At 34.3% G+C, this 26,994-nt stretch overlaps 2 protein-coding genes across 3 annotated transcripts in view; both read left to right on the forward strand.

The window, feature by feature from the left end:
• Positions 1-4,640, forward strand: part of LOC105339645 (LIM domain transcription factor LMO4.1) — a 9,060-nt gene extending 4,420 nt beyond the window's left edge. For both annotated transcript variants that reach the window (XM_011445278.4, XM_011445279.4), the window contains exons 2-3: positions 1,034-1,310; positions 3,800-4,640. In XM_011445278.4, coding sequence (XP_011443580.1) covers positions 1,034-1,310; positions 3,800-4,064 — 542 coding nt within the window. In that variant the 3' untranslated portion in view covers positions 4,065-4,640. The remainder of the gene's footprint in view (positions 1-1,033; positions 1,311-3,799) is intronic.
• A 13,235-nt stretch (positions 4,641-17,875) lies between these two features.
• On the forward strand, positions 17,876-25,011 carry LOC105339646 (ras-related protein Rab-14). The gene is made up of 9 exons (XM_011445281.4): positions 17,876-17,976; positions 18,445-18,566; positions 20,007-20,052; positions 21,455-21,586; positions 22,188-22,254; positions 23,241-23,328; positions 23,711-23,741; positions 24,163-24,231; positions 24,709-25,011. Exons 2-9 carry the CDS (start codon positions 18,461-18,463, stop codon positions 24,812-24,814), a joined length of 645 nt encoding a protein of 214 aa, XP_011443583.1. The 5' UTR covers positions 17,876-17,976; positions 18,445-18,460; the 3' UTR covers positions 24,815-25,011.
• The last annotated feature ends 1,983 nt before the right edge of the window (positions 25,012-26,994 follow it).

Genomic DNA, 26,994 nt, shown 5'->3' on the forward strand with positions numbered 1-26,994 from the left:
TGTTCATTAAGATGCAACCTTATAATACGTAGCTTGATTGCCACTTCTGAAAGTTTTTTTTCTTCTTTTAGCCATCTGATCAGAACCAGCTGTCCTAACTCTGATGTTTGATATGTTTTTAAGTGGTTGATTACATCGTGTGATGGAGGGACCGTGTGGGTTCATTACCAGCACTTAATTCCTTCTCTAGCTCCACTTTGTATCTCTTTTTTTCTGTATGCTGCTTACCGTTTGATTCACGCGTACACAAGAACCAATTTTCCAGTGGTTCATGTCGCACACCTCGCGATAATGAAGACCTACACGGTGTACTTACATATCACTTCTTGACATTTACATAAGAATCTCGTTCGACAGCAATGAGATAATATCGATACTCTCTTAGGATCCCTACTTCAATGCACTATGCACAGAGCATTCCGGATTCTCCAGGAACCGAGAGATCGCAAGACCAGCCTGTATAGTGTGTCTTTTTTTCACTAACATCCACTTAATCTAAAGAGAGATCCCCCAAATTCCAAACACGGACGCAAGATCCGCCCCGTATACCTAGGTGTCTATGTATTGGTCTGTCGGCACCGCTTTATGAGTCTCCTTTTGTCAATTTGATTGATCATTGATGACCGACAATTCACTTTATTATGATCACTGTCAAACAAAGTTGACCTCAGGTCACGTCCATAATGTAAAATCGCACAATAATTTGCCCAAGTAATTAAACCCACGGAATAACGCAAAGCTCTCAGAACTCGTCTGTAAAACGGCAGAAAAGAGCTAGCAGTCAAGAGTATTAGACGCGGTTATTAGCGGAAAATCCGGTAGTTTATTTATCTGAATGCAACATTTGAAGACATATATAATATTTAACTATGTAGATCGCACACGCGGAGTGTGGGATATCTCTGACTTACACACGCTTCCTGCCCGCCGTACAAACATCACTAACAGACGTCTGATCGCGATTGTGTAAAAACTTTTACATCTGTAGCATCAAAATTTATTGATTTTTTTCTTAATTTAATTTTTTATCAAGGAACAGACGACAGTTCGCTCTCCCTCGTGAACGGAACAGGTGCGATGTCTCAGGGCCTCGGACAGGCTTCCACCACCCCAGCGGACGGATATAACGCCCCCATCAAGGCTTGTGCGGGGTGCGGATCTAGGATCAGTGACCGATTCCTGCTACACGCCATGGAACGATTTTGGCACACGGCTTGTCTGAAGTGTTCATGCTGTCAAACGAATCTGGAACAGTTGGGCTCTTGCTTTACTAGGGCCGGCATGATACTGTGTAAAAATGACTACATGAGGTAAGTAAAGTCTGATATATAACAACAGCCGAGTGCAGTCTCACATGGCAGCTCGTCTGGGAACAATATGAAGTTTCTCTCTCAACCTCCATGGAGACTTAACTCTGTATAAGCCAGGATTGCATGTCAGCCCTCCTATCTAATTAACTCTATTACAACCCTCAAATTAATTCGGAGTGTTAAAAACTACCCAGTTTTTGTACCGCCATTCATGTTATTTCTACACGAGTTCCAGCCATCTCCCCCGTTTTTCAATTTCCTTCTCTCTCATTATAAATTAATTGGATATTTCTATTGCTTTGGTTTGTAGCCGAAATTCGGTGCGCTGCGAGGGATCTTTCGTTAATAAAACATATATCTTCCTAATTGAACGTTCATTAGAAACTCTAACGACCGTCTACGTATGAAAAACACATGGGTAAACCAACCTCGCATCAAATTTGTGAAAAGTAAACGAAACAGGGCTCTTGTCTGAAAATCTCGTGTATTCAAGAAATAATGGAGGCACTTTGGGGTTTATTAAAGCATAATTCGGTAGAACCTACCTCTTTCACGGCATTTAGTTCTTCAGTACACCTTAGCAATGGATATTTGTCCACCCTTTATTCTACGAAATAGAATTTCGTTCGACCGGACGAAGGTACAGCGTTAATCAAATTCAGAATAAATTGTATCGCTCAGTGATTAGGCCTTTGGATCCCCACTCATTGCAAGGAGACGTTTTTAATGATATCGTAATTGGAATGCCTGTTGGTAAACAGAGTTGTATTGTGGGAATGGTAATTAGTTATTAAAAGTAAATACCGGCAATATTCTAAGGACTTAAATGAAGTGGCAGACAAGAACGAAATGAAAAGATTTAATCATTTCGGCAAACAGAATATAAAATATCGAAGCATAACGTGACTCTGGGAGGGGTGGGGGTTAAATAGAGTAATGCATTAAGGGGGCGCATCTGCCGGGATTGGTGGCGGGAACTGTAAATGAAGTCTTCCCATGAAGCGAGGAACAATGCGTACCATTTACTTTCCTAACAAAACGAACTTCCGGATGACTGCGCATCGTGATATTGGACAAATTAACAATTGTATTATTTGAGTATACAATTTTACGGAACTTTCCTGTAATTACTCCCAGAATCAATTTAGGAAATAAGTTATTCTTGTTTAAAAAGTTTTTAATAAGCTAATCATCAGACCAGATACTTCTCAAAAGCGAATGAATTAGACGTTAGCCTCGAAATTCGAATCTATAGCTTAGACAGGAATGGTTAATGAGATCATGTAACAATGAGAAACAAATTAGCGGATATTCGCATTTGAGTAATTTTAAAACTTTTGAAATATTAGCAATGGCAATCTTTTTACTCATTCCCAAGGAATTGGCAATGAATTAATGTCTTCATAGGCATGGCATGGCATTGCCATTGCCTACGGTCACTACGTTCAAAACAGTTGCTTGCATCCTTTGGGTCAAATCTCTGTTCCTGGCGTATTTCATCTGTTCTACGAATGGAACCCGTAGCGCACATGGTCGGGAAACATACTCCAGAACCGAGTCTGCGGCTCATAACTTTCCGGGAGATCAATGTCAATTTTCTCTTATCAATAGAAGATGAATATTTGATAAGAATATTCTAAATGAAGCCCCGGTTAATTGATTCGATATAGATCCCATCTCTTTAATAATTTTGTCACCGATATTATTTAAAGGTCTTCCTCAAATGCGGTATTTATTATAGAATGGCTTTATTAAAGGATTTTGCGAGTAGATAGCAAAGCGATGACAGTCGCACCATGGCTGGGTTTATTCCCTTCTGTAGCTCTGTCTCAACACCCGATGTCCTTCTCATGAACCACATGACATCTAAACATTTAATTAAAATATTAAATTTGCATGACGTTTTAATTATTAACTTCTTATCGCCTGTGATTGACTTGGAAATATTACTCGACATATTTTAGTTTAATTACTGTTTTTGATGATTAATTCGATATTAAATTTTAATAAAGTATAAGATTGAATGTCAGACATTATTGTGAAAAGCTCAAAGATTGTTAAATGAGACATTTAATGAACACTCCTGAAGATATATTTTACATAATGACATATCAAAAATTATGAAAAATAAATTTCCTCTGTGGGAGAGAGAGAGAGAGAGAGAGGCACCATTATTTCATCTTTTCCACTTGTGCGATTAATTTACTGTTAAACCTTATGGTTCATTTGTATTGTGAAAACTTGGAGAGAGATTTGATGTATAACAATGGGGAAACAGCTGTTTTAACGATCAGCAGTGTTTGTCCTGCATCTAAATAATGCAAAGAGGCATTTTCTAATTAAGAGACGCAAAATGCGTTAAATTGCACTTTAAGCTGCCCTTCATTTAGTTTTCGTGATGATTATTTTCTCCTTGATTTTTCAAACATTTTCCTATTAGCCAAGTTTGAATCTCTTAATATGAAATATCATATTTTTTGTTGTTTCAGATTGTTTTGCTCCGGTGGATCCTGTGCCGGTTGTGGACAGAGTATTCCCGCCAATGAAATGGTAATGCGAACGCAAGGAAACGTTTACCACCTGAAATGTTTCAACTGTTATACGTGCAATATGCCGTTATCCCCCGGTGATCGGTTTGGAGTTGTGAATGGCAATATCATCTGTGAAAATGACTATTCAAAAGCAAATGTCAAAGGTCAAGTGAATGGAAATTCGCGGAATCATAAATATCGCGGCATCATACAATCAACGTAAACAGGATGTGACGTCAAATTGATAATTTGTGCCATTTCAGTATATATGTAAAATATGCGTTTATATATATATATAAACTCTGAAGAAAGAAGGAGAAGAAAGAAATTTGTTATGATGTACTTTTAAACATGATTTATATTTCAGAAAGAAATGTCCCAACAAAATGAAACTTTTTTGACATTAGATTGGACTATTCTTTCATAAGCATGGTCGTCATTACGTTTACACGATGCTGTCCTCATTTTCTTCATAGTCCCAGTTTATGTACTGAACACGTTTTCTTCCGGTTTATTTTTATATCAACTCGTACGTGGGACAATAAGCTTACATTCCGTGTGGAAGGAACAAAGTGAAATTGTAGTTCACCTTTGTACAATTGTACTTATACTTCCCTTTCATTGTTGTGTTTTATTTCATCCTACCTTACAATGGAACAGTCTCACTTGCCACTTAACTGGAGAACGCCATGTACATCTGAGTCATTTCATTTTGTAATTTGTTGTTAAGTTAATGTATCAAGCCTTGTATGGAGATTTGCTGTTTGTTTCATAAATTAATAAAAGGAGTTTAATTAAATGTGTAATTTATTAACAGTTAATCACCTATGGTCATCATATTACAGTAAACATAGCATGATTATTCATCCGAATTAATTATACTCAGTTGTGTCCTATCTGTTAGCATCGTTCAGCGGAAATACTTTCTTTAAAATGTTACACTATTTTACACGAATTAGTCATATCGTTTGTGTATTCATTTTAAAGAATGCAAATGAACTTCAAAGCACATTTTATTTCCATTTTGTGAAGTATTTGGTAGGTCTCACCCATCAAACATATAACTTTCAACTAGATTTAATCCTCCTCTTCCGGTTAAGAATTGCGGAAGTAGGATCAGATTTGACTTGTGCCATATTGGAATCCTGTCGCAGTACATATAAAGCTGTCCTTCAGACAAAATCATCAAATCTAAGGCCTCATCTCAGTCGATGAGCACTGTTACGATAGAGACCACTTCTATCAAATGGTCGGAAGCTCGACTGAAAGCTTGGCTCCAGTCACGTCTTACCTGAATATAATCCTCGATGTGATGTTAAACAGCAACATGAAAATCGCGGTTACCACATTGTATAAAACCTTAACTAGACAGAATATACAATAAAAACTGTCTTGTTGTTGACTTCTTTGTAGAACCTTTAAGAAAAGACAATAAATTTAGTGTGCAAGAGTTGACTATATTCAGACGAGCATTTCACTGTCTACATATGATAGATATACGTTAAAACAGCTAGCAATGTTTTAGAGAATGACTGGCCCTTGTGACATTTATCATAATTAATTATTAAATCATATTCCTTTTCCAGCATAAATGTACCCGAGGTCAGTAAGCTCGAGGCTTTGCTGTAACGTGCGAAGCATGCTCTCCTTTTGCTTAAAGTAAGTTTTGCATCAATCCAGAAATCATAGTAATTTTTCCTTATGCGCTTTCATGTTTGTGTATATATAAACTGTTTCTATTTTCCATTTGCCACTAATTGCTCTATTCATCGATTATCTTTGATAAAACACTAATTGTATAAAGGTGAAGGCTGCAAACAATATCTATATATTGATGAAACATAGTGCGTATTTAGCCCCAGTCTTGGACAGTAATTCCTATTAATGGTCTATCATCACACTGCATTCATATATCTATCTTGCCGACTGTGCAAGTGATTTATTATTAGTTCATTCTGAAATATAACAGTATACATTGCAGATATTAAGATAATAATTCAAACCTATAACAGCCGGCTTTTTATTTCCGGATGTCTGTAGGGGTCCATATTGCTTTCAAATATTTGCTAACCTGTGATGTACCTTTGAATTCTGAAATAACTCTAAAATGGCGTGCATGATATATGTGAAGTGAATCGATATTTAATCATAAATTGCCAAGAATAAATCAAATCATATTCTGTACAATACAGATTAAATGGATGAGTGCAGATAGCATATACCGGTAGAAGATTGTGATGGCACCGACGTGGGACAGTTAATGCGAAGGGCATGATTACGAAACTTAATTCATTAGTCTCTCCTCTATTCGGAGTCGTTTTGTTGATTCAATTACAAGGATGTCGAGATTAAACAGTTTTAATTCACCCTCGCCTTAAAAAAAGCGTCTTGCTTCGCGGTGACTCAGACGAATTTCCACCTTAATGGTGGATGTGACTGAAGTCGCACTGTAACTAAACTCTTATTAAAGCAGAGAAATAAAACAGATTTCTTTATTTGCCAGTCACATGAGAAATTTCTCGGCGCAGTGCAAGTGGCATTATCTTTATAAATTAGTTCTTGATATAAGTCATACACCGACAGCAGCGTTTAAGTCATTAGGTTGAGATATGTAACGCCAAGAGTCTACTCGAATCGATTTCTGGTAAATGTATATGGTCTAGAACTATTTAGCCTTAGCTTAACATGCAATGACAAATATTTATATCACTTGACGTTTAGCCTATTCTGTTCTGCTAATCTCACTAATTGCCAAATTACCAAGATAAAAAATATCTGTTAGTGAAATATCGCCAGTGGGTTCTATTAGCAATTTGTAGGAAATTCACTGAGTAAATACCAATGAAAGCGAGAGTAAACATTGATATTGTAGCGAAACCATCGCTGAAATAGATTAATTATACTATTAATGAAAAAAGCAACAAATTATCAAAATACAAAACTTTTTTTAATGGAGTTAACAGTTTTTCATTTTGGAAGATTAAATAACTCCAGGGTTATTGTTACGGGCATAGGTATATCAAGTATGTGACCAATTCATACGCGCTAATTTGTCCAACGAGGCAAACCATTCAAAATGGAAAGAAAACAGGACAGCGTTAATACCCATGTCCTCGTACAAACGTTGAGGAAGATAGGCCGATAGAACTTAATTATCGGACGCCATTATCGCTGGGCTATTAGCTGGAATACCCAATCTCGTCTAGAGGAACGATGGCAAATATACCTAATTGATAGAAAGATGTCAAATTGTTTACTAACTTAATGGGTAAACATCCATCAGAATCACCGGAAATACATTGTTTGTACCGGAAGTGTACTGCAGGTAAAAAGATTGGTAAACTCTGGGATTCAGATTGCAACCATGATGATACCATGGATAGGTGAAATGAGAGAACCCTAACCCTAATAAGAAGTTCCAAACAAAGACACCCCCTTATGTATTTGCACAACTCGTAGGAGAGATATTTGACAACCAATTACGATTTAAAACCGTGGGCTAATGGCTTACAAATATTTAGATTCGAATAATACAAGTCATCATTGTTCTATTTTTTTAATGATATAAGCTGCTAAAGGAAGCTCTTTGAGGACCAGTATTTTTCCTGGAAGCTAGGTTAAACTTTTGGGATGCGATTTGGTTAATTGAATTCCTGAAGGCTAGAAAATGCAAAACAACACTTGCCAGGGACTAATTTATTCAAGATGAAGTCGGTCTCACTGCTGAGCATTGAACTGAAAGTCTGGAATTTGCTGTTCAAATAGATTTTAGTTATTGTTAATTTGTGGAAATAATTGACTCCCATCTAAAATCTAATACAATTTTACAAACACCAGAATTACTCGGCGAAATGAGGCCCTGAATCCTCCATTCTGGACATTTTCCAGTCCGATGCCTCGGATTGCTAAATATTGGCATTTGTAAATGGACATCCTAATGCAAGATTGACGAAATTTCCATTTGTCGAGCACTAATTGAATATTGTGGAAAAGTTTTAAGTGGAATTATCAACAAATGTGTGATCTGATCATTCCGGAATCCCCCTCTCCGTCCAGAAAGGACCGCGAGTGTCAGAGATACAACCAATTAAAACTGTTCAAGACTATGCCGTCTGGTTATTTTCTTTACACTTAAGAGGGGACACGCATTATTTGAAAATGTATTTGGATTTGTTATTACGAGTTCTATCAGAGCTAAATCAAATTTCCCTGACTTACTAGGATAATGCCAATGTATATTTACACTAGCACAATCTACTTGCCAAATAAGATCATTTATATTCAACAATGGTGAAAGAATAGACTTGGCGTGCCAGTGCCTATTTTCCTTATGCACATTTACACGTCTGGGGGAATTGGGACGTTTTCTATATTTTATTCTGTAAAAAAAAAACCAATCTTTAAAAAACGACATAAACAAAAGTGCATGTTTTCATACTAATACTTCGGAGCCATTATACTCTCTCTCTCTCTCTCTCTCTCTCTCTCTCTCTCTCTCTCTCTCTCTCTCTCTCTCTCTCTACTGGAGAAATATAAAATTAAAAATTTTCTTCTGAGAAGGTAAACTGTTTCTTTGATTATTGGTATAAATTTATGAATATTTGTACAGTTAAACTTGCTTATAACGAATACCTCATAACGCGTTTTAAGTTTTAAGTTGTTATTACTGAGACTCTATACAATTAGTACTTATGTGAGAAAATGTAAAAATTTAAGTCATGTGAGTGAAATTTATCAGTTCCTTAGAATCAAGATATTTATTTCCTGAATATTCATGTTCATACAACTGGTACTTATCTGATCTTCATAGTTATACACATCATAGATGTTTGAAAATATGAATCTTATAAATAATATATTTGAACCTTGTATGTATTGCACAAGACTTGAATCGTGTCAACATTCGTTCAATCTGCAGTGAAAGTTCGCACGCTCTGTGTAAAGTTAGTATTTGTATTCATACATGGTGTCAAAGAGTCTAGTACTTATCCTTGTTTATTTGTTGTAATCAGTTGATATATACAGACACGGTGAACTAGATAAAACCATAAATGCGCCAAAAATTAGGAATCATTAGGACAATTCCCCCCCGAAGTATGGTAACATGTATAATTCACAGGGGAATGGCTCCTCTTTGCATGGTTATGATAATCGTTTGCATGTCATAAATATTCATGACATTGTTATCTCTCCAATTGCAAATAAAATGACAGGTCGTGTACGGAGTCGTCACAACATTAGCGCCACGACTCTCCCCAGCAGCTGTCGAACCCAGCCGATGTATACTTATTTACATACATACTTCCAGATATTAGATAGATCAAACGCCGGATCGCTTTATACAATAACTCGTATCATATGACGAGCAGCAGATAAAGTGTACCCAAATTTCAATCAAATTACAAAATTGTATTTTATCAAACAAAATTAGAAAGTGAAATTTGGCTCTTATCGGGGGATCATCGCAAAACCCTTCTAAGTGTAATGAGGAAAAATGGGGCTTCATCTTTTGTGGCGGAGATATTAAATGAATATCGCAGATTGGATTCACAAGCACACAGATCCAATTTCACAAAATTAAATCACCCATTGAGCATGGTTATTGAATAAATAAATTGGGTAAAGTTTATATTCCATGATTGCGAGCATCATCCGGAAATTTGTCATTCGAGCTCTGAAATTTCATATCTATGTCGAAATCTTTAATCACTGTCGATCTTGTGAGGTTTCTAATCATATCTGATTACTCAACAATATCTAAAACTGTCGTGTGAACAAAATGTTAAAGCGGAATTATATAGTTGAATTTGGCGGAATTCTTAAACCAGAGACAGAAAAATGGATATTTTTGCCCGAATTTGAAATTTCATGGAACATTTTGAAGAAAGAAAAAACTGAATTAAGATTGAATTTCTATATAATACGTAGTTATAAACACTGTACTAATTGTGTGGGATTTTAGATTTGGCAACTCTTGCTTCATATTTATTTTTGGATTTAAGTGTTATATTATCACACCAAGCTAAGTGTGTACACATCGGAGAAACAATAGCACCAAGCAATTAAGTCAGAGTACATATACATACATGTATATATATATAATCACGAGTACTGTCCTTTATGTAGGGTGTACTTTCAAATTGAAGTTCAAATTTGTCCTATTATATGAATAAATTTCAATTTCAGACATGCAAAATCTATCATTAGCAGAACAAGTAAAAAAAGAATAGCAGGAATTGTTCTTGTGAGCTGAAAATCGGTTTACAGTTATTTTTAGACGTTTTACATTTCCATTTGTCGATAATTTTTAAAATTTTTAAATTAATTCTACAATTTCATATATAGATTAGCTGTATACATGTATATTGACTGAATAACAGCTTTTTCAAACATAACCCACAATAATTTAACTGATATTGGCCATCTTGTCACAACTCAAATTTATAATTTACCAGATTTATATATGGTTATAGTTTTTATGGGATTTTTCAATGCTTGATTTTGAGTCTTTTCTCATATAATGGCTGATTAGTTAAGAACCTGAGTGGTACAAGGAAAATAATATGTGTACTATGATGCATGCCCGCATATAAATATGTAAGTATATGCTTAACAAGCACGCGTTATATAATTTTATATCCCTGAAACATATGTTGTGTTTGTGCGTTTTCTTTAAATTCTTTTTATAAAACTTTGTTAATAAGTGAACTCGATCCTTCCTGTGATCGTGAGTCCGTATGAACGACAGCTGTGTAAGAGTTTTAAGTACATGATGGGAGATCATACTTCAAAACCACTTCATAATTTTAGAAACACCTTAGTCAGTTACACATTTTGCCCTTAGTCATCGGATGGTCTAATTATTATTTTTTAATAATTCAGAAAAAAGGTCACAATCTCTTTTTCTCTAACAGGTAAAGTGGTAATATCAACGAAGTCAGTGTGAAAAAGACCACATAAGACTTTTAGTTGTCTTAGCTCTCTGAAGTCTGTCCACCATCAATGGAGTTATTCGCCTCATTACGTCATTCCAGAGTTAATCTTCCTTGTAGCTTTTTTTCTATCTTATTTAAAATTTGCTCGTTTGACAACTTCAAAGTATCTAATCCTCTAGTGGCTGGGCTCGGGAAATCTTCATATCAATGATGTATTAGCCCTGGGACTTACGACAGTGTACACCTTGTCCAATGGAGGCCTCGACTGACTCCTATGTTGGGATGCTTGGCTGGTTCTTTTCTCATCACTTGCGTCAGCACTAACTTGATTTCTCCACCTGTTTATTCTTTTAAGATGTCCCCCTCTCGGCGGAAATATACCCTCTGGTTATCAAAGGCTGTGTGACTTCACGTTTTAATTATACATTTTACATGTATATATAGGATTTATTGCCCCTGGAAATATTATACTTTTCAGTCACGTCTCAAACACGTTTGGACAAAGAACCTACAAACGGAAAACGTCGAGACTTTTAAAGCTAAATTGTCATTTTCAATTTCTGATCATTGCGCATATAATCTGAAAGCTCTATATATTAAAAATAATAACTCTAATTAACCCTATTTCATTCTTCATCGGGCATGATTTAGAGATTCTTCCAGATAGTGTAAAATAAGTAGACGCCATAGATTTAACAGTGCAAAAGACTGTGGACAATGTAATACTTTTAACAAAGAATTTACATTGCAGGGGATTAGCAACATGTCAGTTTAGATCGTGTCAGGGTTTTTGCTGTATTTCGATATCACGACCAATTTTCTTTGTTTTAAACTACAGCGAGTATCAAAGCGTGCCAACCGTTGAATAATAGGATCATCACCAACAACCAACAACGCGAAAAAGTCTCAATTTATAAAAACAAAATCTGTAAGACAGGTGGCGACTAGCGCCTAATTATTTTTCGCAGATTTTCCCCCTTTTGATTTAATCAGATAAAAAATCTCTTGAATTGCCATCACATTTCACCTTTTTCATATTGCGGTGAGATAAGTCTGATTAAAAGACTTGCCACAGTTACCCACGAGTTCCTAACCGTAGCCCGTACACCTCAAACCCAATTCGTCCCACATGACATGTGGAGGAAAGCATCCTATCATCCCTAGGAGTCGCTTATAAACACCAGTTTGTCTCCTCTAGAAGACATGTACACTCCACAGCGCAATATACATGTAACTGTGTAAAGAAATATCTGGTCAAGGCCTATGCGAATTTGAAATACATGTACATGTAGTTAATATTACAGCATTCACAACCTCAAATAACGCGTAGTGTTTTTTTAAGAACGAGAGAAAAACCTGCAACCATAGTAGTGTTACACGTGTAAACTTAATTAAGCATATCCTGATATCATAGGTCATATTCTCGTCAAATAAAAACGTGATGTATTGTTTCTTACTGAGTATTTTTGTATTTCTTAAAACTATCTTGGTATCATTTGGAAATAATGAAGGTTATGATAGCAAGAGGCCAATAGGCCTTAACGGTCACCTGAGTAGCATATAACCCATACACAAACTTGTCGAGGAGTCTCATATATTCATTTAATTGGGTTTCATTCTGGAGTAGAAAAATTTTTAATTTGTAATGACGACCACCTCCCTGCCTGAAATCTGCCAAAAAGAACTATGAAACCTATAATTTTTGGCGAAAAACTTAAAGATCTGGTCTACAAAATCATGAATTCAGTTTTCCTTTCAGGTGTTTGGGAGTAAAGAAGATAATTTTTGAACATTATATGCATTAACAGTTTAACACCTATACATCCATTTTGGCCCTGCCCTAGAGTTAAAACCCATACTCCAGGGGACATGAGATTTAAAATTTTAGTAGAGGACTTCCTGGTAAACATAATTATGAAGTCAGTTTTTCATACAGATGTGTGAGAATAGAGAAGTAGATTTTAACATTATATGCATTAACACTATATTGTCATATTGCCCCCCCCCCCCATGTCCTGAACCCCTGACCCAGGGGCCATGAATTTCACAATTTAGGTAGAGAAGTTAGTGGACATCATAACCATGTATTCAGTTTTTTGCCCATATTTGTGGGAGTAAAGAAAAAGATTTTTTAAGATTTAATACATTTTTACTATATGGCCATATTGGCCCCACTCTAGAGCCTGAAACCTGATGCAGGGGTCATGAATTTCACGAATTTTGTAAAGGGCTTCATGGACATCATAATCATGCATTTATAGTTTTTAACAAATATATATGGGAGTAAAGAAGATTTTCTAAGATTTAATACATTTTTACTATATGGCCATGTTGGCCCCACCCTAGAGCCAGAACCCCTGACCCAGGGGCCCTGAATTTCTCAATTTTGGTAGAGGGCTTCACGGACATCATAATCATGCATTTAGTTTTAAACAAATATATATGGGAGTAGAGAAGAAGATTTTCTAAGATTTGATACATTTTTACTATATGGTCATATTGGCCCCACCATAGAACCAGAACCCCTGATCCAGGGGCCATGAATTTCACAGATTTGGTAGAGGGCTTCATGGAAATTATAATCATGCAACCGGTTTTTTCCTCACATGTGTGGGAGTAGAGAAGTTTTTTGAAAATTTGGCTTTTTTTTATTGCATATTTGGCCCCACTTGTGGTGCCCCGGGGGTGGTAGAGCCACGAATTTCACAAGTTAGATTCCTCTTACCATAGAGATGCCTCACACCAAAAATGGTAACAATTAGCCTTTAGTTTTTAAGAAGAAGTTAAAAATGTAAAATTGTTAACGCACGACGGACGACGCACGACGCGCGACGACGGACGGAAACGGATAGAAATAGGTCACCTGAGTTAACTCAGGTGACCGAAACGGATAGAAATAGGTCACCTGAGTTAACTCAGGTGACCTAAAAATATAATGGACAGATTTTACATACATTAATTTCGTTTCATGTACAAAAGGAATATTAATTGTATATTAATTGTTTTCCCTTAATAAATAAAAAGAACGAATTAGAATTCAGACTGCATTTATAAATCATTACTGTCGACATGAAAGGAAGTTTGTCTACTTCATCCACTTAAAATCAGATGGGATAAAAATGAAAATTATTTGAGTTAAGTTCGTTTGATTTTCTACGATTTATGTTTATTCAGATATTCATGCAGTCAACCTAAGGCATATTTTAATACAATTTCTTCAGAATTGATAGGTTTGCACTTAAAAGGGTTGGATTTTGGCCATTTTTAGACTTTACATGTATAAATGTCCTTTAGAAGAAGATCTCTGTATAAATATATTAGAAAACATTGAAAAGATTAAAATGTATGTATTTTTTGAAATACGGAACAATGGTATTTAGTAAAACAAATCATTTAAATTAATTAAGGTAGATGTGATGGGTATTTGTTGTTCACCCACCCTCTTTAACAAGCATATGTACTGGTACCATTAGGTCTATAAAACCTCACAATACCGGTATGTTTTTTTTACAAGACTGATGATTTTCTCAAATTAATCTTTTTCACTTTTTACAATAAATTCCCTCCAGTCTACAATTAGAGATGGGGGTTTATCCCTTCGTTGGTTCCATTTTAAAGGCGATTGTTCGGAAGACAAATGAATGGGCTGATGTGTTTTCGCGTTCTTTTAATTTTCAGGATGATTGCATTCACTCAACAAGCTCGGTGCATCTGAATTAAGACCAATTGCTTTCTTCTCAGATTTGTTCAATGTGGTTGAAACTTTAACTGACATTCTCGTTTTTACAGCGGAAATTTCTTTCAGTACCAAATATCTGTCTTCATATATTTTCATCAAATAATGTCACTGATGAAAAATTGTTGATATCTTCTTTGGATCTACAAACATCAATTCAAATCAATTGCAAGACAGTCAATTCGTTGATCCAGGGGAATTAATATAGACCCAATTTGTCATTTTCAAATTAGATAGATAGTTTCTGACCGGTTATCAATCCGATGTTTATGCGGCTCATGGGAATACTTTCATTGGATAAACTAAATATAATTTGAGTGTAGTGGTTTAAAAATTGTCCATGATGGCCAAACTTCAATCAAGTGGTTATATTTCGCTTATCCAGGGCTTTTTAGTTCATACTATTTCTTTTTCAACTTGCACTTAATTCTTCTGAGCACTTCTCACCGCTAATCCCTCATAATGATAGGTAAATTGAGAAGCCATAAGCGACCCTGTCATGCTCATTGATTTTCTATCACGTCTGCTGAGTTCTCTACATGATTATCGTGTTAACTTTTGGACGTGATAAGCGATTTTCGGATAAAAACGGACTTATCAATCTATCATTAATCACACCGTGACCAGAGTGAACTCGTGTAGCCGGACAGTCAGACGTCGGCAAGCCAATGGACCGTGAAATTGACCAATTCATCCAGTTGACCAATACGTCTGATTAACTGTTCTGTTCAGATAACTTTTTACTATATTTTGTTTTTATAGCGGCTTAGCCACATCGAGATTATTTCAATAAGATAACAATACCCCCCTCCCTCATTTTTTGGTGAAAAGTTTGTCAGGTTATAACTGTATAGGATGAATGCTATAGAAATAACAAATTTATAGATCCTTTTCCTACATGCAACACGCTTGTTGAAATGCTAATCTTCAAATCCACCAGATCTAGAATCACTTTCGAACACGAAGATTTTCTCAAACATTAAATTAGATGCTGAATATGAATTCCATATGCATATATTCATCAAGGAGCCAGTACTCGGCCTTAACTCAGAGGAAATAGTAAACAACACGTAATCCAAATTTTCCTTATCAAATTTTGTCTGTTCTATCGAGGCTGATCAATCTTTTTGAGGCAACGAAACGGATTCTGGGGAAATAAATGGGGAAATAATGAAAGAAAAGAAGTCAATTTCTAATCTTGTAGATTTCTCGTGGTACGCCAAAAAACTAGTAGGTTGCTCTAATCATGTGATGGATGCTGTGCTTGATAAACCTTTTCTTCTTCGTCTTCGACGTTCGTCATAATTATGAGCACAACATAATTACAAAATTGACTCTCCGTCACTGCTGGGAGATAACGCATGATATAAGACATTTTGGTGAATATTCTATCTTAAATGAATTACATTATCGTGTTTTCGAATCTTGACAAGAAAATTAGATTTTTCAATCAGGAGAAAGTGGAGGCCATTAATCAAAGTGTCTTTGCAAAAAATCAATTATTAATTGTTATTTGATGTCAATTTCGGATTTAAGTGATTAAGATATTGAGAATGTTTCCTAAACCCATTGCAACTGATGGTGAGAGAAGATGCGGGTCGTCCCGGACAGACCTATCGCTTTCTAGATTGAAGTTTTCAATTAGACATATTTTGATGAAAGATTTTTAAAAAATCCCAATATGAAGAACGAATCATGATTTTTGCGGCGTGTCAGCAGCGATACGGGTATATACAGAGACTATAAAGCGGGGATCGGCAGTATTTATTAGCAATATAATTTGATTAACGAACTGTTTCATCTCTTTTTGTCAATTTTATTACATTTCTATTCGCGGCCAGATTTAATAATCTGGCGACCTAAGCATATGTCACTACATTTCCCCACACGCGTAATTGTGAGGTCCCCGCGGTTATTAGATCCCTGATTTCATTAACTATCGGGTTTAAATACTGAGATTGCTTTCTTTCGTTTCGTCCACCTTTGTGCTAGGTACCTAAACAAATTACTTAATGAAAACTTGGGCTCTGCGTTCTTACAAAGATATAAACGTGCTCCTTACATTCAATATTAGTTGACCGTGGGTAGAAAATTGGAAATCACACTGCGTTTTCTCTTACAATGGTAGCATAATCTGACTCGTAATCGGGAGTGGATTTTACCATTTGAGGATTGACAATAAATAATCTGTTCTTTTATTAATTTCGATATCTTGCCGTTATGCAATTTCATTGTACTCTCGGATAAATTGATATCTGAAGCGGCTCAGGTATGCTCCGTGGCCCTACTGATCTTATCCAATAGGAATATGATATGATGCAAAATTTGATGCCTTGATCAATCTTGATTAATCTTGATGTATAATAATATATATAGAGAGAGCATGACTTCGTGGACCACTGTGGGTAATTGTTCATAATTGAAGAACTGGAAATTTGCCACCATCTTACCGAAAGAACCGGACAATGGTGTGATGTAAAATTTGTTTATCCGATCCTGGCATTTTTTTCATCATAAAAAAATGTTATTTTTCCTTCAAGCCTTATCAATGAAATAAAATAAAAAGAATTTTTTTTATGTTAACCATGATTTTGGCCACGATGGATATAATGGAATAAATTCAAATTAGAAAAAAATGATGGTGTCTCGAACCCTTTACCCTAGTACTAGGTCTCGTGAACCTACTAAGCCAAGTAGCTCATTGCATGGTGTGGATGATATCAACACTATAATGCTAATCAAATTTTTTTTACACAAAAAGCAGATTTATAGTACGAATAAAAAAACAACAACCAAAAACCGAATAATTTAGAGTTATCGAACATTGTTGAGGATTGGAGATCGCAGTTAATCTAAAGCGACAGAAAATTCGAAACAATGAATAAGATCTAGCGTTGATTGATTTTGTTTACCCCTACACACCCTGACCAAACCCTAACTTTTTCACAGTAGCAGTATCAAAGCGATGTTAGATTATGAACACTTTTTTGTATATAAAATCCTCAAATTTGTTTTCACACAGTATAATTTAATGATCTTGTTAGTTTGGTACACTATCTTATAGCTACTAGATATCACAATAGAGACATTTTTGTCGAATGTAACAAACATTTATTGTGAGAGTACAAACCGGTGAAAAAACAGTTTAAAATTAAATACAATTGAACACAAATTTAATTTTACTCAAATAATATCTTATTTCCTTATCTGACGAGAAGAGGGATTTTTGCTTACATTGTTTAGAGTACCATAGAAAAAAAAGGCTGTACTTTCCTTTAGTACATAAGGTGTAACGGGTATATGCATACGCGTGTGCGTTGGGGGGGGGGGGGGGGGGGATTTGCATCGGGATCGAAATTCTAAATTTTAATGTCCTTGACAGGTGGCGCTGCGTACACACTCCGCCATATTGCTGTTGCTGATTCACAACATAGTGCACTACATCTATTTGAAGATTAGAGGAGGTATAAGATAAAAGAGATTTATGACTAGAAACTACATAAATGTTAAAAACATAAGATTTTGAATCGAACTGTTTGATAAATATTTGTATCCGTGATAGACAACAGTCGGTGTTTACAAACATGAAAATGACCACCCCCTTCAGTGCTCTTTGCATTGCTTCAGTTTTCGTTCAAGAGAAGGAAAGAAAAACATGTAGAGCTACACAGGCTTAAGATATGTCAATCATATAGCCTAAGCGACATGAAAATCAAGATGAGAAATTTAAAAGTTTCGTTACAGATGTTTTTGTTATCCAAAAATCATAATTATTATGATAAAGACTGATGAATGTTTTAGTCCCTTTCAAGATATCTTGAACTATGGTTTGGGACATGTCATCAGGTCATTTTTATACTAAATAATGTAATTTTGATGTCAGTGTTTTATTCAGCATATGCAGTAAGCTAATTTCCTTCCTCTTTGCCCAGATCGACAGGTGTAACCATGGCGGCTGGCCCTTATAATTACTCGTACATATTTAAGTACATCATCATCGGGGACATGGGAGTTGGAAAATCCTGTCTTCTCCATCAATTTACAGAAAAGAAATGTGAGTTTTACAGTAAATATGGTTAAAGCGAATCACCCAGTAGCTGCAGGTCTGTAGCTCCAGGTCTTAAAGATAAATTGGTTGAAGAACCTGGGAACTACAGTTCTGTACATATTAAAAAGGTACAATTTACAATTTACAGTGCTCAAAAAATTGCGCTAGATTTAGACTGATTAATCATATTTCCAAACACATTTTGACTCTGTACAAATACACGATTGAAAAAATTACCTCAGACATCTCACTACAGATATTGTCTCTTTACTTGCTCATAACATTCTTTTAAACACCATAACCAGCCCTGTATTGTGAAGTAGTGTAGTTGTTGCATGTATAAATGGCGACCCTGGATCAGCAAGTAAATTTAACATACTTTTTTTTTCTAGGCCTGTTTAAAAGAAAATCTGAGGCAAAAAATCAATGTCTTCAGTAGTAAATCTGAAGAATTTAATGGAACAGATTTTTTCCACATAATTTGAATATTCAGTCTAAAACTATTGGAAGTTTTGTGGGCCATAAATTGCAACTTTTTAACAGGCAAGGAACTGTAGCTCTCAGGTCGTCCTTCCAAATATTTTCAGATGGTGATCTACAGAGCTGCAGCTAAGAACCAGGGACAAGTGACTTTGATTTGCTTAGCACTCGATAATTTTATTATGCAATTTTACGTATTGGAAATGATATTGAATCTGCTAAAATCATTACAGTAAAAATTTAGTCAAAGCAAAGCCATAAGGACCAGTTGTTTTACTTGATTTATAAGCTGTATCACAAATTGTTGAATTCGTAGTGATATGTATAGCAAATTTGTTGTAATATACATATTTTCTCCTACCAGACTACAATTTATGCTAACTGAGGCGTAAAATGAAGAAAAAAAACTATTATGTCAAATGGTATTGTTAACTTTGTAAACTATAAAGAAATTTGTTAAATGTTTAAGAATTAATTTTTTTTTTTACATCTATAGGATTCAAAATTAATTTGCTCTATCTGTAATTTTCGTTATACATTTGTATATCCAAATTTATTATAACCATACAATTTTTCTTGGATTTGTTAAATAATTTTTACGGGAACTTCCAAAAACTTTGCTATATCTGAGATTTCGCTATATCGGTGTTAGTACTTAACAAGTTTTACTGTATTCATTTAAACATTTCTGCTTAAGTGTCAATCTGTTACCTTCTATTTTACAAACAATTCAAGTATTTCAACTGTATTTTAATTTATGAATTTATCAATAAAAAATTTTTGTAAGAGAATTTAAGTACATTTTGTGAGATAGTCTTTTCATCATATAGTCTATGTTATGTAACTGCATTATTTTTTTTTATTATGTCCATCTTTTTCCTGATGGACAAAACTTTCTATAGTACCATACTGTAGCATTTGATATACAATAAAAATGTAAAATTGTGATTCTAAATTCTATTACAGTTATGGCAGACTGTCCACATACTATTGGAGTTGAATTTGGAACAAGGTATATTTATTACTTTTATTCATGACATTTGTGTGATTTGTATTTATTAAATGATCCTATCAGATTTTTTTCAGTTGATGTGAGACTGTAGGTGGGTGGTCACCAATATGTTTATGTTTATTGTTGGGCCATTCATCTGAGGGCATTTGATTTATTTATGTAAATTAAAAGATTTTGCCAGTAGTTTCAACATTTTAAAATAGATAGCAATTAATGCTATGATGTGGTGCCAAAGCCAAAATGGAAGATATCTAAATAGAATAATTCATCGCAAACATAACATGAAAGTATAGATGTTATCTTATTAGTTAAACTTGATGCTACCTTAGTCTTCTGTATAGTACACACTTGTGTAAAATACGCACTCCCAAAGTTGGTTGTAAAATACTGATGAAAAAACAACGCTGTTTCTTTGTAGTATATGCACCGTTAAAAAATGAAGAAATTTTGAAAAAACAACTAATGTGTATGCATTGATAATGTATTCCAAATGGATTTGATGTCTTGACACAGGAGCAAAGTTTTAACCCATATTTTAGAGCGTGTCTCTGGATAGTGTGAGAGTTTGACAGATGATATAGCGTGTTATGCAAGTTGTATGAGTATAATCAGTACATACATAACTAATTCTGTCAAAAAAAATTTGTTCTTAATTTTTTTTCTATGTATTAGAATATTTCTCCACTTTTCCTTACATCATAAAAGTTCTCACTAGTGTATAATTTGCCATTTCCAAGACATGCAAATAACTCCCTGTTTCACATCCAAATTTTTTTCTCAGTTTTTCATTACTCCATATGTATTACAGTTATAAAATGATTTCTTTGTTATGGTAGTGTTTTGTTTGAACAGTCTCCTGATTTTTGTTCCTAGAAGAAAGGAAACGGGATGTTTTTAAATAAGATATTTTGCAAAAATTAAATTCAGTAGAGACTTATTTTGATTTACTTAATATATTTTGAATTCTTTTGAACTTGCACAGGTGTTGTCTACATGTAGATATAATTATGTCCATCACACTTGTAAAAGACCATGACCATTCAGGTGTTTATAACAGTGATGTTATTTAGTACTTATTGATTTTTTTTTCTGTTTACAAAGAATTTACAATTAATATACTGAAAAAAAACTATACTGTTGAAAGTGTGCTAGATTTTTTAAATTCAACAAATAAAAATCATTACCATGAATTTGATTAATATGATACACAAGTATGTATTACATTTAAAACTGCATTCAGATGTACCATGCAAGTTGCCATTACATCTTTAGAACTTGTCTTACCAACTAAAATTCACATACCACACCTGTAGATTTTATGTCATTCTCTAGTTATCTCTATAAGTATGAATGTCATTATCTCTGAAACCCTAAGAAAAAGATGAAATTTTGTTACTGTTAGGATTATTGAAGTTTCTGGACAGAAGATAAAGTTGCAGATTTGGGACACTGCTGGACAGGAGAGGTTCCGGGCGGTGACTAGGAGCTACTACAGAGGAGCAGCAGGGGCATTGATGGTCTACGATATCACAAGGTTACTGCTCATTTTATTACAAAAAAGATATTTAGAAAGAATTTGCAAAGAAGTTGGTGTTTGACAATTGAAAAGTATGGCTTTTATGTGGTACTAACATCAAAAAAATACTGTAAACGTACTACATTTGGCGGTGTATTCTATTTAGCGCTTTTAGCAGAATGCGGCCCTCCGCTAAATCAAGTACATTGCTAAATGCCATACATATATGTATAAGAATAGTCACATTCAGAAATACGCTATTCAAATCCACGCCAACTTGTTCAAAAACTAATTTCCGCCAAATATCGTACACGCCAAATACAATACGTTTACAGTAGTTGGAAGTAGTTTCCCTTGTTTGTACCTGTATCCAAAACTTGTAATATGCAATCAGAATTCAACATATTAAAAAATTGATATGCTAAGTTAAGTTTAAAGGAAATCAACATTCGGAATGTTATTAAAGAGAATTAATTATATAACACACTGACAGTTTTTGTCTTAACATTGAAATCATCCTTGGTCATAAATATATCAGAGATTTTTTTTTCAATGTTAAAGATTGTTTGTGATCAAGAGGAAAAAAGAACCATATTAATATTAATGTATTTCTTACTAGGAGGAGCACATACAATCACCTAAGTAGCTGGCTTACAGATGCGAGGAACCTAACAAATCCCAACACCGTAAGTTTGTGTACTGTTGTGTGATCACATCACCACGAATAGGCACTTAGTGTTAAATCAAAGGGAGAGATATAAAACAAAAACAGAGCTCCCTCGTTGAAATAAAACTACCAGAACTATGTTGTCCCCTTCTGTGTATTCATTTTCTCCTATTAGAAAAACATGCTTAATATAATCCCTTGATTAGCTGAATTACTTTGTACGTTAAGTTGATTATCTGGTCACTCTTTGTGGGACCAGTGCCTTTGCACTAATGCGTGAAATTACCACATGTTACAATTGATTTACTACCGTAATTGCCCTCAGAACTTGATCTTAAATCCATATATATGTATTTTCAATTTTACCTGATTAAAATTGACCTTTTATAGTTTAATTGAAAATTTTGCAGTATTTTTGTAATTACCATTGTGTATACTCAAACCAAACCCCATAGAAAAGGCCAATATTAGTCAAAATCATTCATAGTTTTTCCTCACCCATTTCATGCAACTTACTGAATAATTCTGACTATGATGAGAAATGAAATTCAAAACTTACATTGTGGTATTTTTTCTCACAAATGTAAATAATTACACAATCATGCTATTATGCTCAACACTAGTGACACCGTGAAAAAGATGTCTGCATTTATATGCTGTAAACCAGCTTTCATTTGCGACCACTTTATTTGTAAAATTCGTTGATATAAACTGGTTCCCAGAGACTAATTTTTATGATCAAGATGTGAAGCATGTTACCACAGACTTTTAATACCTGGTTAGCTGCAAGAAATATTTGAAATGGCGAGACTTTTGAGAACCTTGCAAAAATGTATTGCTTGCAAATAAAAGTCGGTTTACAGTAAGTTGCTGTTTTACAGAATGGCATTTACTACATACATGTACCAGGTATTTAAATAAGAGCAACTTGTTTGCAAAGAAGTAGATCATATTGATGTACACGTGAGGATCTTTTTGATTAAGTATGTCTTTGTGATTTTGTAGGTGATATTTCTGATTGGTAATAAGTCTGATTTAGAAGCCCAGAGAGATGTTACATATGAGGAGGCTAAACAGTTTGCTGATGAAAATGGTAACCAGATCTTTTAAAAGTGTTAATTACATGATATTTATGAATATTTATTATGAATACAACATGTTACATGGGATTGTCTGATGTCTATAGTCAACAAAATTAATAGATGTATACGAACTATATATACAAGATTCTTATTCTTGTAAATAGTTTTTTTTTGCTGATAAATAGTTATTAGAAAGTCTAACACTAAATGTGCATATTTAGGAAAAGGGTGTTATTTAAATTCAGATAGTATTAAAAGTAACCCATTAATAGTCCTTCTAATGTAGTTAGAGTGAATGGGGTTAATTAAAACCTTAGCAGTTTTTTTTTTATGTGCAGTACCGGTATTTATTATAGACTTGTGTATATTATTTTCTGTTTTATTTAATTTCAGGTCTTATGTTTCTTGAATGCAGTGCCAAAACGTAAGTGCATCAGATACTTTTACAACAATGAGAAAAATCTTTTGGGCAGAAAAGATTCCTAGATATACATGTAAACTTAACTGATTCCTAAGTTTAATTTAGTGAAAGTTTATATTTTTCTGGGGGAAATGGTTTATGCGTAAGGTTAATTGACACATAAATAGCAAATTAAAAGGGGGATCGGAAAATGCTGCTTTGATGAAACTAGTCAATCAAATGTTAACTATCATGTATGGAGTAATTTTGAGTTTAAACTATTGTTAACATTGCCAATGTTCACTTTTGTATTGTACATTGCACAAAATGCACATTACCACTTTGACCGAAATATAGTTCAGGAGTCTATATCACTTTATTGAATAGAATCTCATTTTGAACATTTATCAACATATCAGACTCAGTAAATTTTCTCTGTTTTTAGGGGTGACAATGTAGAAGATGCATTTTTAGACACAGCAAAGAAGATTTACCAGAACATTCAAGACGGAAGGTAAGAAAGCTTTTGAAGAAGAAGAACCTATTTTTCATAAATTCGTTCCTATGAAATAAGGCTCAAAGCTGATTTGCTTATGAATTAATAAATGAAAAAAAAAAACCAGGTTGTTTATATATCGATTTGCCAACTTAATGTCTACTATAAACCAACTTTTATTTGAATGCTAGAAAACTTCAGAAGGTTTGCCAAACCCACATTGTATTTTTCATTTTGAACCAATCCATTCATTTGTTCAAGATGATTAATGCCAGCTTGATTGCAAAAATTAGTCATTGCAAACCAGCTAGCCACTTGTAAATCGTTAAGTAAAGTTGTGCATTATAAGTTAGATTATAGTACTGGGTACATGTGTGGTCATTATGCTAATGTGATGAAACTGATCTTGAAGTGAAGTCATCATGATTAAACATTTCTTTACAGTATATGTATGGTATTTATGCTAATGCAAGGAAACTTATTCTTGTTTGGTAGCTTGGACTTGAATGCAGCTGAATCAGGTGTTCAACACAAGCCAGCCACCCCCAGAAATCCCATTAACACAGACCAAGCTCCCATTGACAAGGGCTGTGCCTGTTGATGACCCCGCCTCTGTCCTAGACAGGTTGATATATAACTGTGTATTCATTCCAAGGATGTGTGCAAACTGTTCTCTTGATCAAAATGGTTCCAGTCTCGCAGCACCATGCTGTAGAATCTTCATGGGAGTTGTGGAGTTTATATTGCATTCTATTTACTCTGGATGTAGGTCTGTTATAGGAAATGAAAACAAATTGTGATCCAAGGCTGTGGTGGAAGAGTTTTTGCAAATAATCAATTCAGAGTCATAATCTCTCTTTATGTAATAATGGTGCAATATTTCTTTATTTATTTAAAATGGGCTGATGAATTATTTTGATCATTGAACACATGCATTGACTGCAATTCATTTTAAAATGAACACGAGTCATATTAAACTGTGTTTTATTTGGGACCTGGATGGTGTGTGACAGTGTGTGAGATTTTCCAAGCAGGGGGAGACCCCTAGTCATGTGGTAGAACTAAAGAATATGATGGAGATAATGTGATTGTTCTGTTAATGTTACTGTTTTGTTAACTTATGTATCAACTCCTCGATGTACGTGTACTCCCGTGGCTGTTGCACTTTGATATATTGATAGATTCGCTGGACCATTCTTTTAATATTGACATTGAATGTTTTTTCCCTACCCATTTTCTTATGATTATGAACCAAGTGTTTAGCTTCATTTAACTTTAAGGGGAATATAGGTAATAAGAAGTTAAGAACATGATACATTACCAGTATTGACCAATAGATAATTGTGGTACTTGCTTTGGGGGGGGAGGGAAATTCACATCACTTGGGCAGGCCCAGTTACTAGTTATTGATGTTCTAAAACATTAGGATGTACATATGTACTCATCACTCAGGCTGTAATTGTACATACCAGTCGTGTAAATACCACCCCCATGTCGGCTATATGTAGCATGTATATCCACATTGTCTTTCTAGCCTAGTTTGTACTTGTGTCCTTATTTTAATGCTTCTTGTGATATTGAAAAGATTTTGTAAGGAATTTCACATTACACCATCATCAGAGGCCTATGCTAACCCAGTGTATGGGTACTGTCATAGGCTCTGATGATATTACATATCTCTGCAAACAATTTTGTTCATGGATTTATGAAATTGTATTTGTTTTTATGTATGTGTACCAAGAGTTTGGCTGAACAGTTGTATAGCTTTCCATCTAAAAATTAGAGCAAGTGCTATTTATATTGAGTGCTTATACTTAAGTGCTGTAATTTAATTTGATTTTAAAATTATCTACCATCAATTATGGATTGTGCAAATTGATTAGGTCACCAGGTCATCTACGAGAGCAGATTCCTGGTAGGATAATTTATCTCATATTATCAGGGTCTGGTTCTGTGTTAGTAATTTATTGTTCCCCTACATGTAAATAACCAATACATAGACAATAATCCACTGATTGATATGAACTAACAGTTATTGCTTTATCAATAATATTACGTGGGCGTTATTTAAAAACATTCTAGGAAAATTAAATGTAGAAAAAAATTGTGATACCTTTATATGTGTAAATTACCTTCACTCATTTAAGATAATATATTGAAGTCTAAGAATAAATAATGAAATGCAAATGCACTTGTTTGTTATTTATGAAACTACACACTGGCGTTCTAAAGGTCATCTCTGCAACATGTAGGTCACTGCCTCCCACAACCTTGGCCACTTTCTGATTTCCCTTTTCATAGATAAAGAACTACAAAGCTGTGATTTTGGTGGGTTTTTTTTTTTTTTTAATTTTTTATAGCACTCCTGTAAACATCAACAATACTGTGCAGTGAGATACGTACATGAAGTGTTCAACCTCCAATTATCAGAAACTTATTTCCATATTTTGATTTAAAAATGACGAAAACATTTTTTATTAACAATGATAGTAGACATTTGTCATCAGCAAAAAATGATGGTTAGAGAAACACAGTGGCAAGTCTTGCTAATTTCGAGCCTTTGTACAAGTTAATTCTGTAAAAATAAAAAGATTAATAGATATAACCATTCAACCATTAACATATCAATTCATGTAAAAAATTTACAATTTGATCATTACTGGAACATAATGGAACAATAAAATCATTAACAAAATGTAAATATATTTATATATAAACAAGAGTAAGTATCACAGTTTAGACAGAACAAAACAATATAAAGTTCTTCAGCAGAGATTGGCC

This window comes from Magallana gigas, chromosome 2 (genome assembly GCF_963853765.1).
Source record: "Magallana gigas chromosome 2, xbMagGiga1.1, whole genome shotgun sequence".
Taxonomy (NCBI): Eukaryota; Metazoa; Mollusca; class Bivalvia; order Ostreida; family Ostreidae; genus Magallana; species Magallana gigas.